The 17,039-nt window shown below is 47.3% G+C and overlaps 1 protein-coding gene across 2 annotated transcripts in view; it reads right to left on the bottom strand.

Annotated features, from left to right (window-relative positions):
* The window catches only part of LOC139681538 (sphingosine-1-phosphate transporter SPNS2-like), a 118,238-nt gene that overhangs the window by 76,486 nt on the left and 24,713 nt on the right, over positions 1-17,039 (bottom strand). For both annotated transcript variants that reach the window (XR_011699533.1, XM_071574983.1), the window contains exon 2: positions 5,212-5,277. Coding sequence is in view for 1 of the 2 variants with exons in the window: in XM_071574983.1 (XP_071431084.1) it covers positions 5,212-5,277 (66 nt within the window). In the remaining variant the exon portion in view is untranslated. The remainder of the gene's footprint in view (positions 1-5,211; positions 5,278-17,039) is intronic.

Here is a 17,039-nt window from a genome sequence, read left to right as displayed (position 1 = left end):
CCAGCACCTTGGGAGATGTTTTGAGGTAAGGACTCAGTCACTCCAAATGGGAGCCCATGGATTTTAAGTAGAAGACAATGTGTCTAGAATATGATTTGCTCTGTTCCAGCAGTAAGAAGTTAAGCAGGTGCAGCAGGCAGTGGAAGATGAAGATGTGGTTCAGTTCTGCACAGCACAGCTGAGGAGCAGCACAGCACCCATTCAGGTGCAGAATTAGGGGGCAGAAGAGGAACGTGCAGCACCTGCAACTCCTGCAATCTACACAGTCAAGGGGAGCACCCCGAGGAGGTGGTCTCTGTGTGGAATAAACACAAATAAACACAAATGCTAGAGAAGTGCAGCCTGACATCATAAGCCAATGACAAGAAGATGAACTGAATTTGGCAAGTCTGATTTATCCCTGTCAGTATTTGAGTCCCCTCTTCACTGCAGGTGCTCAGAGCTCAGCAGGTACAACCACAACAACCACAGCCCATTGCACATGGGCAAGGTTGAACCTGCTACAGGGTTACACCAGGGCAGCCCAAGAGGCAGAGCAACTCAAAGATAAAAGGTTTCACTGTTCCAATCAACAGAGGTTTTAGCTGGAATTGACCCTTAGAGGAAAGGTGAGCTCCCAGCAAGCCTTAAGAAAGCACCTGGCACTGTGAGACTTCCAGGGAAAGCAGGGGCTGAAGGGCATGTGAGGTCGTGCCCATCTCTGCACGTGGCAAGAGACAAGTTCCTTCAGAGCCCCAGATATCTGATTACTCACCTCTAAGGAGTCCTTGCAGATCTCTCATTTCCTTACAGTTCCTGACTTGTGCCCTTACGCTTGCCAGGGTTTCCTCCACTGCCATTCCTGTGCTCTTTCTGCAGAGAGACACTTTGTCTGCCTTTCCATGGAATCCCTGCCATACCCTCCCTTTGATGCCTCTCAGCTCCCACCTGCAGAAGTGTCCTGGGCTGGAGGGTTCAGTGCCCAGTAATAAGGGCAAAGCTCTGGGTCTAAGCACTGACCTGGAATGCTGAGTGTTCAGAACTGGAGCACAGCTCTCCCCCTGGCTCTGCCTCAGACCTGCTGAGCCACTTGGGCAGGTCATTGCTCCCATTTGCCTTTCTTGGTTTCCCCACCTGTAGAGAAGGACCAGCCTCACTATCCCCCTGATATAAAACATCCTGAGATCCTGGGAAGACAAACTGCATTGTGAGCCAAGAACTACTATTATTAGAGGTCTGGTGTGCTACAGAGACACTGGCAAGAGACACTAAAGCAAAATAAATCCAAGGGCAAGGAGAGCAAACAGAGCAATAAAGCACAAAAAATGAAGGAAGAAGGAGAAAGGCTCCAGTGAAAATCAGAGTACAGCACTGGGCCATTACTCCCATGGGCTAAGTATGTATGGAAGGATAACACCATTCTGAAGCAGTATTACAAATCCAGTTGTCCACCTTCTCAGTGCTTGTGTTCCTACAGGTCTGTAGTTCTGTAGCTGCTCCCTCCTAACCCCACCCACAGAAGAGGGAGTGGTTTGGTTTATAAATGTACTGACTCTCTACAGCTCAAGGAGATGCTCTACCACCTTCTGAGATCAGCCAGGATTATCCTTTCTCCAGATGAGTGAAGGACCCAGTAAGAAACAAAAAGCACAAAAACGGTTGGCTTAGACCTGAAGAACAGCAAACCAAAGCAGTATTTACATGCATATATATTTATATACATATAACTGCACATCACAGAATCATAGAATGGATTGGGTTGGAAAAGACCTCTGAGATCATCAAGTCCAACCCTTGGTTCAACTCCAGTCCTTTTACCAGATCATGGCACTCAGTGCCACGGCCAAGCTCAGTTGAAAAACCTCCAGGGATGGGGAATCCACCCCCTCTCTGGGCAGCCCATTCCAATGCCTGAGCACTCTCTCTGCAAAGAATTTTTTTCTGCTCTCCAACTTCAATTTCCCCTGGCAGAGCTTGAGCCCATCCTGCCCCCTTGTCCTATTGCTGAGTGCCTGGGAGAAGAGACCAACCCCCACCTGGACAGAACTTCCCTTCAGGGAGTTCCAGACAGTGCTGAGGTCACCTCTGAGCCTCCTCTTCTCCAGGCTGAACACCCCCAGCTCCCTCAGCCTCTCCCCACAGCACTTGTGCTCCAGTCCCTTCTCCAGCCTCGTTGCTCTTCTCTGGACCCGCTCCAGCCCCTCAATCTCTTTCCTCAACTGAGGGGCCCAGAACTGAACACAACACTCAAGGTGTGCAGTGCTCTGAAAAGGAAGCTCAGCACAGAATTCCAGCATCATCCAGAGATGAGTGAGGCTGGAACCAGCCTGGTTGCTGTGTGCGACTGCACTGCCCCTGAGCAAGCAGCAGAGCTGCTCCATCTGTCAGGGTGTCCTCTGCTGTCACAGGGTCCTGCTGCAGAGCCCACCCCACCCTGCTCCTTCCATTATGGATGAGCCTGGGCTGTCCTGGGGTTTTAATGTACAGTGTCCCTCTGACCAGGTTTCATTACATCTGTTGGGCAAAGAGCCACTTGGAGCTCAGGATTAGCATAAAGGAAGACAAAATTCAAACTGTGTCTTTGCAATTCCTAAGGAACCAGTCACCTCTGCTCTCCAGGCAGCAACTCAAGCTGAGAGTGTATGGATTGGCTTTGGAATGTTTGCAGGGAGAAAGCCACCAGTCTGGCTGTGCCTGCAAAGAAAGTGGCTATGGGATGAACACAGGGGCAAACAGAACCTCTGTGGATTTCTTTTCCCCTTTCTGTTTGAATTTTCTCCTCCTAAAAAACGTGGGCAACTTTGTTTCCTGGTTAAAAGGATTTTTAAAATTAATTATTTTACAGCCTGTTTGATGAGTGATATGAACTGCCAGCAAATACTACATTTCACTCCCCCTCATTAACATTGTAAATTAATTTAGGACTCATTTAGATGCAGGATTAACAACATGAGGACTCATGCTCTCTTTATTCAGAAGACACAGTCAGGATGAGCAGTGTTTGTCTCACATCACTCAATTAGTTCAGCAGGACCATCTCTGGGGAAGCAACTGATATATTTGTGTCCCTGCTTGCAAAGAGCTGCTCAAGGTTAAGGCAGAGGGGTGAGAACCCCCAGTCCTGGTCCAGCTCTGCTCCAGGTTCCTCTCCACCCTGGGCAAGTGCCTGGACACTCTGCATCCTTCTCCCTGCTCTGCACAGAGAGGGGTCACACTCAGAGAGCAGACAAAGATTAAGAGCAGTGTTTGTGGTGGTTCAGGACAGCATCTTTTATTTCACCAAGGCTGAGGGCACCTGGGCCAGCTGCCAGCACAGGAATTTGCTAAGCAGGAGGAAGACATTTAAGACATTTTCAGCCATGTGTCCCTACCTTTACTTATGGGAAATGGTGTTTCATTTTGTGGGCACTCTTCTCCTCTGATAGCACTGTGATTAGGACATTATTATCTACATTGCAGGAACAAAGTCAAGCCCTCAGCTTTCAGAACAGGAAAAAAGGATTCCCAAAAGCCAAGAGAAAACACTGCTTTTTGAAAAGCAAAGATTACCAATTAGAAAACTCTTGACACACTCAAGAGCAATCCTGCAAGATCTCAGTGATGCTCTTTCCAGATGCCCTGTGTGTTTGCTAGAGAAATAAATAACATTCCTTGCAATTAACAAATGAATGCCCTGTTGCAGCTCAGCTTTTACTTACTGTCAATAAATCACCTGCAGAAGGATTTCATCCACTGAGGGGAATGAAGATTAACTACATGCTTTGGCAAGTGTCCTTTCCCACCAGAGGATTTTCTTGAAGGCACTTTGTGCCTAATGCTACACTGAGGACCTGTTCCTTTGAGTACCATAAATAAACACAAATCATTGCAGTAGAAAAGAGCCTGACAGACAAGCAGTGCCACTTTGGGCACAACTGATTGATGCTACTTATAATCAGTGACACTTGTAAAGCTCAGCCCTCCTGTCCTGCACACCCAGCTCAGCTGAGCAATGTGGCCCACAGGGGCAGCACTTGGAAAGATTTAATATAAACTGGGTTTAGTTGTTTGTATTACAACATCACCAAGGAGCTGCAGCCACAGATGAGGGCCCTGATGTGCCACGGGCTGCAGGAAATAAAAAAGGAGATGCTGCAGTGGTTCACATAATTTGAAATCAAAGAGCAATCTATGGAGCTCCAGAATGTTCTCACAATTAGTGTGAGCATAAAGAATGAATGATTTTATGCAATTCAGTGTTGGCCACAGTTTCACAGCCAAGCTGCTCCTGACAGGTGTTTGGGAGCCACTGTGACAGCATGGGAGAACATGTCTTTCTGGCACACTGTTCCAAAGCTACCTGAATTCTCCTTTTTTCAGAGATGTGACTGGTCCAGTGAGGGTCCCTCAGACATAACAGCAACCACAGCACCACAAATCTGTGACTCCAACTAACAATTCTATAAGGAGGTTTCCAAACCAGACTGTTCCCTTAAAATACTGCATTTCCACTCTGGCTTCTTTCAACTGTTCATAAGGATCAAATGTGGTGTCAAGACTACATGAGATGCCACTCACTGTCATCACACCCAGCCCACTGACACAGGCAGGTCTCTAAGCCACCCCAGGGCCAGAGAGGTTTGTCCTGGGCTTGTGAAGCTCTGCCTGCAGGTGTCTGTGCCATTAGAATCCCTGCTCCATTAAAAGGACCTCAGGATTGCAATAATCCCTCTTTAAACACAGGCAGAGCCATGTCTGGAGCTCTCAGCACCACAGGGCTGCTGCTAATCCAGGAGTTCCCACGGATTGGTGGCCTTGCCTGCAGCTTTCAGCCTCAGCTCCTTGCCCTGATGAGTTTTACATTTTCATGCCATTGTCCATTCAGCAGATTCTCTGTAGAGCACATGAAGGGCATCACACATCACTCTTATTACCAGCCTGAAGGAGTGAGAACAACAGGATCCTGCTGCTGGTTTGTCATGAGTTTTGCAGGGCAAGCAGCCCTCTCCCAGTTGAATTCAGTTCTTGCAAACAACACCATTGGCTTGGTTTGCTTTTAGCCCATCCTACACTCAAGTCATTCTGAGCTCCATCTCCTGCCCAGCACCAAATCAAAGCCAAAAGCCCTTCATGCTCATTCATCTTCCAAGTAACAGGGGATTTATTCACCTTCCACAACCAGAGTGCCCAAGGGCCACAGTGAAGGAGTGTGAAGGAGGTTACAAAGACCAGGGAGAGAAGAAACTCCCTTACCTGTCTGTAACAGGCCAGCCCCACTGTCCTTGACTCCAAAGTGCTGCTGGATGTCCAATAACACACCTGCAAGGAAAAGAGAGCTTTAAATTCCAACAGTTCAGACACAACTTCTCATGTTTGCACACTGGTTACTTTTCTACAGCACACTCAGTAATTTTGGGCTGCTACAATAAAAGCAAAGACAGGCAGAGACATCATCATGCAGAGTTTGGGAATGAAATCCTCAGGAATGAGAAGCTGCTCTTTCCTTACTGCTTAAATAAGATCAGGGTTTTGTTTTTGTGTGTGCTTTCTGCAGATCCAGATCCCTTCTGTTATTTTACAGAAAGACAAGGAAACTGATTCTACACCTTCAAAGGGTTTGACAAGACAGACAGATTGAATCCAAGACAAGTTTTAACAAATCTGTTGGGAGGAGATATGACACATTGATAGTAGCAATGATAGAGGTTTTCATATTTAACCAGTTCTGGGGAGTTCTTGCTTTCAAAACAAATGTAGCAACTAAATTTAAAACAGCTTAGTGAAGGTGGGTAAGTGACCAAATGCTTTGCTTTAGAGCAGCTACACAGAGAACCAAACCCAGCCTTCTCTCTTCCCTGAATCCCCAATACATTAATTGGCACAAGGAAAAGCAACAGGTTTTGCAGTATTTACACATCCAGCAAGATTTAATGTTTTTGTATCAAACACTTAACACATTTAACATCAGGGATACAGGAACAGCCCTGCTTTTGTAACCAAAGGAAAACCCATGGGAGAACTTTTCTAACTCCTCTTGCCAAGCTGTTCATGGCCCAGTTGTCTCAGAAGCAGCTCCTGGACATTTGTCTGTGGCCCAAATTACCTGCATCTGATTTCTGGGTCTGGAACAGACACTGTGGCTCTCTGAGGATCTGGGACTTCCTTACTCAGGCCATTGTCTTCCCCAAAACTGATGATATACAAGGTTTTTTCAAAAAAAAGCACAAGAAACACCATTCTCTAACTACACTGGTCATCTATAAAAGTTCAAATTCTGATTCAAGGCTTTATCCAAAGTGATTCTGCTCATCACTGCAGGTCACAGGGATCAACTGAGCACCAACCTGAACTCACCATAAATATCTCAGCTTTTGGGACTGCCAGGATCACAGTCAATGACAAACACCCAGAGATAAAAGACTCAGAGATAACTATTCCCAAAAGACACGTGGGACAATGCCAAGAAAACAGTCATAAATTAAAGGCACTAAAGGAAAAGAAAAATGATGGTGAGAAGAAAGAGAAAAGCAAGAAAGCTCATTTGAGCTATTCTGTATATCACCATTTACTCAGGCCAGCACTCAGGTGGGCTTTGGACCACAAATATCTGCCCAGAAACAACAGTTCAACCTCCTGCAACATTCCCACTCCCTGCTCCCTCATCAGCCTGTTCAGCCCCGAGCTGAAGGCTGAGGGTGGGGAAGGGTGTGAACGTTATCAGTGTATGCCACTGATAACAGAGGGGCAGGGGCAGAGCCAGGCTCCTCACCTGGTGCCCAGGGAGAGGCAAAGGGCATGAACTGAAATCCAGGAGATTCCAGTTAAACTTAGGAAAAAAACCATTTCACTGTGAGGGAGGTCAAACACTGCTGTCCCCATCCCTGGAGATAACAAACCCCTGCTTGGATGAGCTCCACATGTCCCTCCCAACCTCAATTACTCTGTGATTCCATAATTTCCTGAAATATTAAGTGCCTGATTACCTCCAGCCTGGCACAGCGTTCCCCTGACCTTTCTTTTCCTTTAGAATGTTGCTGTCTAGCAGAATTCTAACAAGAATTTCTTTGCTTTTTCTTGGATGGCAGATTTAACTCCAGTTACAAAGTGCCCTGGCATTTCTTTGCTGTGCTCCCCTCATTTGCTCCATTATAACTGAGATACCATGAGCCAGCCTGTATCTGATGAACAAAAATAAATCTGCATTTGTCAAGCAAAACCCTCCAAGGCTGATTTACCTCCCCCCTTGGTGTCCCACCCTCCCACAAAACAGATCCAACCTTTTCTTTTGCAACCCAACCTACAAACCTCAATCAATTTCACCAGCTCTGAACACCTTCACTTAGTGCTCCTTTTCTGCCTGGTCCCAGACTCCCCACAGCAGGTGAAGTTCAGCAAGTCAGAACAACTTGTGGGCACTGTAATCCCAATTTGATGGGTGGTGCACCCATCAACATTCTCAAAAACAACAAGGAAGAAGGAAAAAATACTGAATAGTCTTTTCTCATGCTCTCCTGTCATCACTCAGCTGTGCTGCAGAGAAATGAAATATCCCACTCACTCCCTGCAGCTGAGCAGTGGGTTGGACTGGATGGAATATATTCCATGATGGAATACACCCCCACGAGTCTAGAGCTCCCTTTACCACCCTGAGGTGCCCTCCCTGCCCACTGCCCACATTCCCAGCCATGCCAGAATGCCAAACAGGCACATCAAATCACTGTAAGTTATGAGGAGCAGAGCCTGGGATGTGATGGGAAACATTGACTAAGAAAGAAGATTTTTATGGATTTGCATCAGAAACCAGAACAGAAAGTACAAGAGAACAAAATGGTGCCTACACAGCAAAGCAGAGGAGGGTTTCCAGCTCATGCCAAATTATCTGTCCAGTGCCAACAGCTTCACAGTCCTACAGGGATTCTTCACACAACAAACCATAATGTGCTTGACAAGCTCCAAACTCTGTAACCACAAATAAAACACACTCAGGACACTGCTGTGAGTTAATCCTACAACCTCATCCTGGTGGTGGAGAGGAAAGTGGGTTCTGTGGAGAGTCAGTGCAACAAGACAACGTAGAACCACAATTGTAGGTGCTGTGTGAGCTTGGAAGGAGGTCTCAGATGGTAAGAGTCCTGCATGTCTAATTGGTGTGGATTTCCTATTCCAAAGCTACTTTATATTCTCTTTGGACTACAGGTGCTTGGATTTGGGTTCAAAGCACTAACTTAGAGGCAGCAGCAGCAGATGATGCAGCACATCCACAAAGTGATAGGAGTCCCCTGTTGGGGGAGATTCCTGCTCAGCACACTCCTGTGGGAAGACACTCCTCCTTTCTTGAGTTTCCTCGGCTCTGTTTCCACCTCACCATGGCAATGAGTCACCCCAGACTTTAATAAGAGTCAGGGATGCAATTAAGCAATGACAGACCAGGGGAGAATACAGGAAAATGATAGAGCTTTTGACTTTCCCTTCTGCTCCTGTGTGATGGGCAGGCAGAGCTGGAGCCAGGCCCCAGACAGTGACCCTGTTTGGCCTCCAGGGATGTGCTCCCAGGTGTCCCCCAGCACCTGATGCAACCCAAGAAGGCAAAGCCTCCACATATGTCTGGCAAGGCCTTTCTTGGCTTAAAGCTCCTAGCTGTGGCCCAGGAGGATGCCAAGACAGCCCAGAGCAGGCAGAAGGCACCAACATTCCCCAGACAGCCTCTCTAGAGCCTGCAGGCCATGGGGAATGTCTGTGTGATTGCACGGCACACGCTGTGATGGCACTTCTTATTTCTTAAGCACATTCTGTATTTTCAGGACTGAACAAACGTGGTGCCAACCTCCTTAAAGTGTCTCACCAGCTGAGCCAGACTCTGTTAATGCTGATGTGGAGCTTGGAGCTCAGTGAGATGAAAGATGGGCAGCACCCAGGCAGGAGTGCTCATCAAGATGGGCACAGACAGGGCCTGCTGGGAAACCCAAGACAGAGCAAAGGCTGTTTCTGCAGCCCTGTCTGTCTGGGGCACTCTCTGAGGACCTGACAGAGACACTGAGCCAGTTACGGGATTTGGGGGTCACTGGGCATGGAGAGGACTTTTAAGAGAAATTTGGAGGATAAAAGGTCTTTGGGTGTGGACTGTTAGAGATAGGGAGGGAATGTCAAGGCAATGGGAGTAGGAAGGTGGCTGACCTCATCCACTCACAGGGGCAGAGGGTTTCCAGGGTACTGCTGACAATTTTAAAGACCATTTCACAAACAGTGAGTATAAAAGACCTGATCCTGAGGCTTTTGGAATGCAAATCCACATTAATGGCCCACCTTATCTCTGATTTAGGGGAAATACTTAGGGAAAGGCAAATTTTCCTGGAAGTGTGCAGTTCACACTTCAAACAGGGGGGCAGGTGGTACAGATGTGCATGAGATAATCTCCTTGCCTAGATAGGGTTGGTGTTCCTGACCAGAGCTACAACAAAGCCAAAGCTGCAGGATTCAGTGTGGGCTCTTCACCTACTACTGTCTGTGCTGCCTGTCTACAGCAAGGAAAAGTGTCCATAAGCTAAACCACAATGAAATCACAATTTCAAAGCAAAAAGACATCAGAGCTTCTCTGGGAGAGCCCCATTTTTCAGTCACCAAAACAAAACACCATGATTTGGTTTCAAAGTGCTTTCAAACTCCAGCTGTGGAGTTGGCCTGTGCAGAGCTCCAGAAGCAAAGGCACAGGTTCTCAGCTCACCCAGCCTTGCCTCAGTAAAGCCAAGGAACATCCCTTAAACTCTCCCTGTGTGCTGCAGTACAACCCAAGTACTTACTTCAAAAGTGTGTGCATTCTTACAGGTATTTTTTCCGAGGGAAAAATGATGGTGGTTGAAAGGACCCAGCACAGAGGATGCAGGGTGGGCACTGACAGCAATCCTGTGCCCCCTGCACCTCCCCTTCCTGCCCCTCTCTTTGGGGAAGCAAAAAAGGAGGTGTGGGAGGACCCAGACTCACACTCTGAACACTCAGAGCCAGAGCAGACTGTACTGACAGCTCTGTTTCCTCCATTACCTCTTGCCACCTTCCTCTCCCTCCTTAGGGAGGCATTTTCCTTCCCAGACTGTGCTCCCTGGCACTTCCAGAACCAGCTCTGTCAGGAGGAGGGAACTAAGCAGGGACAGCCAAGCTCTGGCCTTCTAACCATGAAAGGCATCCCACCATCAGGCTCTTCCTCTTGCCTGCAGCCAAATCCAACCTCCTTCAAACAAAGCATTCAGGAGGCAGAGGAGTGGTGAACACACCTGTCTGTTCAGAGACATGTGCAAAGATGAGGTGGAGAGAAGTTTATTCTGAGGTCTCTGTGATTGTATCTTCACTGCAAGCCCAAGGTGTGACAGCAGTTCACACACCAAACCCTGAGCTTCAAACGAGCTGCCTGAATTCAGCTCAGCCACCCACTGCTGTTAAACACCAGCAGCACAATTTGGACCCCATTTAAATATGCAGCTGCAGGAAACACCGTGGCAAGCCCTGCTGATGTTTGTACCTCGAGATAAATTCCCACTGCTGCCAGAACTAGCAAATCTAGAATAAAAGTGCAGTACCACCTTCTGTGGATTGCCATGAAAGTGTTCCCTGCCTGCTCCTCAAGTTTTGATAAATGTGTAGGGACATCTGGCTGAAAAACATTGGCAGGACCTTCCTTGGGACACACCCCCAGACTTTCCCTCTGCAAAACGAGTTTCCAGTGCTGCATGACAGGACAACATACACAGCAGGGAAACAGTCTTTGGTTTGGAAACAGCGCTGCAGGATTAAAGAGAAACAAACAAAACAGAGCCAGCAATTAGACAAATCAAAACAAGGGTTTCCTAAGACCTGCATGAGCAAAACTTGTGACCTAGAAAGCACTGAAAAGCAACCTGCCAACACCCACAGTGTCGTGTTTCCAAAGGGTTTCCCTGGGAAGGGCAACCCCAGCAGCTCCAGGTGAAGGTCAGAGCGAGCTGGGGGCTTGGGGGAATCCACAAGGCAAAAGAGCTGCTTGCAAATCATCAAACAGAATCACAGAATGCCTTGAGTTGGGAAGGACCCCCAAGGGTCATCCAGTACAACTCCTGGCCCTGCAGAGACACTCCAATAATCCCACCCTGTCCAAACACTCCTGGAGCTCTGGCAGCCTTGGGGCTGTGCCCCCTGCCCTGGGGAGCCTGGTCAGTGCCCACCACCCTCTGGGGGGAAGAACCTTTTCCTGAGATCCCACCTGACTCTCCCTGGCACAGCTCCAGCCATTCCCCAGCACAACCCTGAGCAGGTCAGGGTGAGAGTTCAAAGCCCTCCCACCACCTGCAGTGCCAAAGGTGACGGGGCTCCTCTCAGGTGACTCTGGACTGCAAGGACACACCAGTGCTGGGGAAAATGGAATCAAAATGCCTGGGTGCTTTCAGGTGACATTCCTGTTCCAAATCAAACCCAGTGTTGGCCTTGGAGACTCACACCACCTGTCACACCCATTTTTTCCATTCAATGTTTTTGGCTTTATTTTAATATCAGTGGGGAACTCTCTGAGCTATTCATTCATTCTTTCCCAAAGGCTACTGGCTTACCTGCACTGCACATAACAAGTAATTAAGCACCAAGAAAATAAAAAGGAATGCAATAAACCAAGGGCTTGGAGAAGATAAATATTAAAAAAACTACTTCTCACTCTCTCTGGCAGTAATAAATGATGGTTTCAGTAATGCAGCTCAAACCCTGCTGTAATGTGGTATGTAAAGTCTGAGTACAAAATTGCCTGCAAGACTGGGAGGAGATAAAAAAGTTCATCAGGTGTGGAATCGATTAGCACAAAGCATCATTAACACAGGACAGCTGGTCCTGTTGGGATTAAAAAAAAATCAAAACAAAACAAATAGGAGTTTGAACACAACCAAAGCTGCCAAATGCTGGGTTCCTCACTGGTAAACCCACACCCTAATCAAATCCTTCATCTCCCTAATTACATTGCAGGTCTGTTCCCAGGACTATGGCTGGGAAGGATGTCCCTGTCAAATGGGGAATGTGGGATACTCAGCCAACATGAGCCCAAGAGCTTAAATAAATGCCAAAACATGGAAGATTTTCCATTTATGATCCATTTCAACAACTCTCAGCAGTGAAACAGCAAAACAACACAGGACAAATCCAAGGAGAAGTTCCGTGTCCCTTCCCTCTTCTCTCCTGCCCCAGCATAGAAGGAGATCCCAAATTTCACCCCATCCTCATCTCAGCCCTGCTCAGCCCATCTTAATCAGCCTGGAATTCCTGCAGCCCAAGGGAAGACTTCAATTAGAGATAAGGGACAGGATTTGGCTCAAAGGACAGGCTAAACTGAACTGGCACCTAGACCTGAACTTAAACCCAAACTTATTCGTTGAGACTTGGAACTGCTCATTTATGAGGAATGGGGAAAATCAGAAGTTGTTATAACTTTGAACAACCAACAGAAACAGAAACTGAGGTTTCTCTCAGTCATCTGAAAGGACTGGAATCATTAACAGCCTTCAGACAATGCTGGCCAGACCTTTCTTACACTCAGCACCTCCAGCTCAGGACTCAGGTCAGACCCAATTTCTGGTGTTTTTATCTCAAGCAAACACCTCTGCTTGAGCACAGGATGAAACCCAACTTTCACCAAGGGAAAAGGTTACTCTTGGCACATTTTAGATCTAAGCAGCAGCCTCACCAGAATTTCAGATCACAGAGGAGAGCCTCAACAAGTAATGGTTATTCTTTCAGTTACACAAATCTCAGAAAATTCAGACTCCTCCCGTTCACAGCCTCCTGTGGAAGTCATGGCAGAAAAAAATCAAAAGCTCTGCTCATCTTCTGCCTTTCTAATCCTTACACAAGACTAACAAGTCAAGCTAATTCATGCAGTGAAACATATCTCTGAGACTTTGTATATGAACTAATTAAAATAAATAAACCCAGTATGGATAATGATAGAGCAAATCAAGTGCATATGAATTGAGGCAGTGACTCACTGCTCCCTTGTTTTCCTTATTGGAAAACTTGGCTATCACCACACTGGGGTGATGATGAGTCAGGGAACTGGCATGAGCCACAAACTGCAAGGAAATTAAAATAAGTATCTACAGAATCTCTTTCTGGAGAGATTCTGGAGATTTTTGCTGGCTTTGTAAGGATGTGGTTATGGATTTCACAGCTCCAATCTCATGGTTTTCTGCCTGGACAAAATCAACAAAGGCAAAAGTCATTTATGACTTTTAGAGACAATAAATAATGATTGGGCTCTTCTTGAATGAATTTGAGGCCTTTGCTTCTACATCTTCTTGGTATATTTTAACCAAACACATTCAAAGAATAATACCACGTTCAACTGAATGCTTGAGATCACCTCACTAACAATTTATTTGGGGATTAATTGGAACCAGCCAAAGCACATGCAAATGTTTTAACAGCACTAAACTGAGCACTAATGGTGTTCATGGCATGAGGGGCACAGTTCTCAGCCTCATCCTGGGCAGGCACAACCTCCAGCTGGTCACTCTGCTGCCTTCCAGGAGAACTTGACCCTGACATCAGCTCAGTTGGTTAAAACTTGGTTGTAATAATGCCAAGGTCATGGGTTCAACCCCCTGTGTGGGCCATTGACTTGAGAGTTGGACTCGATGATCCTTGTGGGTCCCTTCCAGCTCAGAATAGTCTGTGTAAATTCTGTGTAAACTTGCCCAGCATGTTCCCTTCTGACTCAACACCTGCTGGACTCGAGATTTTCAGGCAGGTTGGGGACACAAACCCCCCCAGAAAGCTGTGTCTGTCAATATTACTGCACAATAAAAAAATTCAATTCAAAATTCTAAGTTAAAAACATCACTTAGGGGTTTCTTTGCAGATTTCAGGGTTGTGAAGGCTCAATGTTCTCCAATATCACACTCCAGCAGGGGAGGGTTTTTTCACCCACTCCCTCCTCTCTTACAGCCACACACACAGAAAATTGAGATATGAGTGAACAACTGGGCTAATTAGTGACTGCTGATTTACAGCAGATGACAGCTAATTTCTCCAGTTAGGAAGATTTCTATCAAATGTGTAGAAATGTGCACTCAGATTGGACATACTTCCAAGTGACTGCATCTCATCTCTCATTTGCATTTTGCCTTGGAGCTATTTTGGAACATCACAAGCTGTCCAGGGCACAGTGGTACATTCTATGTAATTTTAAGGAGCTTTCTTGGGTTCTTTACCATGTTTATGAGAGGCAGGGGTGATGCAGATGGTGGAAGACCCTGAGATTGGCTCAGTTGGTTAAAACTTGGTTGTAATAATGCCAAGGTCATGGGTTCAATCCCCTGTGTGGGCCACTGACTGAAGAGTTGGACTCGATGATCCTCGTGGGTCCTTCCAACTCAGAATAGTCTGTGATTTGGGATCTGAGGTGCCCTGCACAGAGGGATCTGCACAGGAGCAGCCCCCAGGGGCACAGCACCCAGCAGGGAATGTCAGGCACTTTCCAGGCAGGTTTCTGCTGTCAGAACTGCCAGATGCTCAGGTAAAGCATGACATGTCCACTGTCATGTCCTGGGCTGACAAAGAGCTCTGACAATGAACCCCCTGCCAGCCCAGGGTGCCTGAGCTCATCTCCAGTGCTCCTGCACACTGATTCTCCCTGGGGGCTCTGCAATGGGCATTAATGTCCACTCCACAAATCTCCCTCTGCAACGCAGACCTGGACAGGCTCAGGGGCTTTAAGTGCACCAGCAGGAAAAGCTGGAATTGTCAATATCCTCCACAGATCAAAACCTGGATAGAACTGTGATGCAAACTTGGTGCCACCACCCACTCCTAAGATGACAGGAAATACATAAAAAACCCAAACCTACTATTTCAAGTAGGTACCTAAAACTGCCTTTAAACTCCAGATGAAAAAGCTTTTGAACACAGATAAAAATACCCATCCTAAATGTAGTAATCCTAGAACAGCCCTTACTCTTAGACATAATTTTAAACACCTTTGGGTAACTGCTGCAGATCATGGCAAGTGGGGTCATGAGTCTGTCAGTCCACGATCCAAAAAAAATTATGGAATGGCTTGCTCTGGAAAGGACCTTAAAGCCCAACTCATTCCAACCCTCTGCCATGGGCAGGGACACCTTCCACTAGCCCAAGTTGCTCCAAATCTCATCCCACCAGGCCTTGAACACTTCCAGGGATGGGGCAGCTACAGCTTCTCTGGGCAACCTGTGCCAGGACCTCATCAAGGAAGAATTCCTTCCCAATATCCCACCTAACTCTGCCCTCTGGCAGTGGGAAGCCATTCCCCCTTGTTCTGTCACTCCATTCCTTGTGCCAAGTCCCTCTCCAGCTCTTCTGGAGCCCCCTTAGGCCCTAGAGGGGGCTCTAACGTCTCCCTGGAGCCTCCTCTTCCCCAGGCTGAACAATCTGCTGCCCACAGACACTGGTTATTCTGAGAAACACACCTGTAAATCCATCTCCCTGCCAAGGCAAGTGGTTTGTACAGGAGATCAGTGAGGCACACAGGCACTCCAAGAACATCTGTGTAAGGCACAAAGCTTGTTAAGGAACCCACAGCATTGCTAAGGAAAAAGAAACCAGCTCCAGAGTTATCACAGGAGGTATTTAAATGCATCAGTCTAACTTCTTAAAATGAGCCAGGAAAGATTTACTACGTTCTACAGCAGCTCCAGAGGTGATGCAGCAAAAATCTGTGGATAAAACCTTAAATCTGCAGGGGGGTGTGCACTTGGGTGAGAACAGGGAGCACCAAAATAAGCATGAGAGCTTGGGCTGGTCCAGGTTTGGAAGGGGTGGGTGGTGTGGGCATGTGGCTACAGTGAGACCAGGACACCCTCACAGCACAGACAGGGCTTGGCCTGTCTTATTCATGGAGTGTTTTATTCAGGGCAAGTTGCAGCAATTTCTGGAGCCAGAAGACCCTCCCCAGGGAGGTTTCTGATTTGGCCAAGCTGCACTGCCACAGGAGCTCTGGGAGAAGGGCTGTGGTGGCAGGACAGGCTGCACACTCCTCAGTGACACAGCAAACCCTGAGTTCAGAGCCAGGGCTGCTCTGCTCCCACTCCTGACACTGCAGCACTGCCTGACCTTGGCTGAGTTAGTTGATCATGCAGAATTTCAGAGTCTGCATTAGCCTAATGAAGATAATAACAATAATCATGTGTGTCACAGATACAGTTGGGCTTGGTTATTATGCTCTTGTGAGGTGCTTAGGAGAGCCCCAGATGAAAGGGAAATTAGGATAAGGAGGATTAATTACAAGACTTGCATCCCAAATAAAAAACATACTGGGACATTTTTGTTGTTGCTGTTATTAGGGGAGAGTCTCTCTGATTTAGGGCAGCTTTTATTTCTCTGCTGGTAAAGCAGACCCATTTTAACCACTTGCCACATTCCAGCTTTATTTGCAGAGTGTGGGGAGGTGATAAATGCTGCTGAGCCTCTGATACTGCAAACATAAAGGCTTTTGGGCAAAGGTCTGAATTCACAGTAACCAGGGCCTGGGATATGACAGACCTGACAGTGTTTTCACCATTGTGAGGCAAAACAAGGAACCAAAAGTTTAGAGCCACTCTGAGGGAAAAAGGGAACATTTCCTGTGGGTGAACACCCCACAGTGAGCAGAGTCACTGGTGAGAATCCCTACAATGATATGACATGAACAAGCACTGGAGTGTTTAACAAGAAACTTGTGCAAACCAACACATCTTTTCTACAGTGATTTTCACCTTAGGAAGGTAAAGGACAAGCACTTCTCATCTGGGTCAGGAACTTGGCTGGTCTAGCAAGTGGAAAGGGACAAAGATGACACATCTGAGCTCACCTGTGACTGAGTTCTCCCCAAGCCTCAGCCTGGTCTTGCTCTCCCCTGGGGCAGCTTCTTCCTCTGCCAAAGAGGGACCCTTGCTCTTCCCACAGCACAATAAGGGTAGAAGATCCCAGAGTCATCAGGGTTGGGAAAGACCTCCAGGATCACCAAGTCCAACCTGTGCCCCATCCCCACTTTGTCCCCCAGCCCAAAGCACTGAGTGCCACTTTCAGACACTCCCTGGGCACGTCCAGGGGTGGGGACTCCAAAC

This window comes from Pithys albifrons, chromosome 21 (genome assembly GCF_047495875.1).
Source record: "Pithys albifrons albifrons isolate INPA30051 chromosome 21, PitAlb_v1, whole genome shotgun sequence".
NCBI lineage: Eukaryota > Metazoa > Chordata > Aves > Passeriformes > Thamnophilidae > Pithys > Pithys albifrons.
This window is presented reverse-complemented; position numbering and strand designations above follow the sequence as displayed.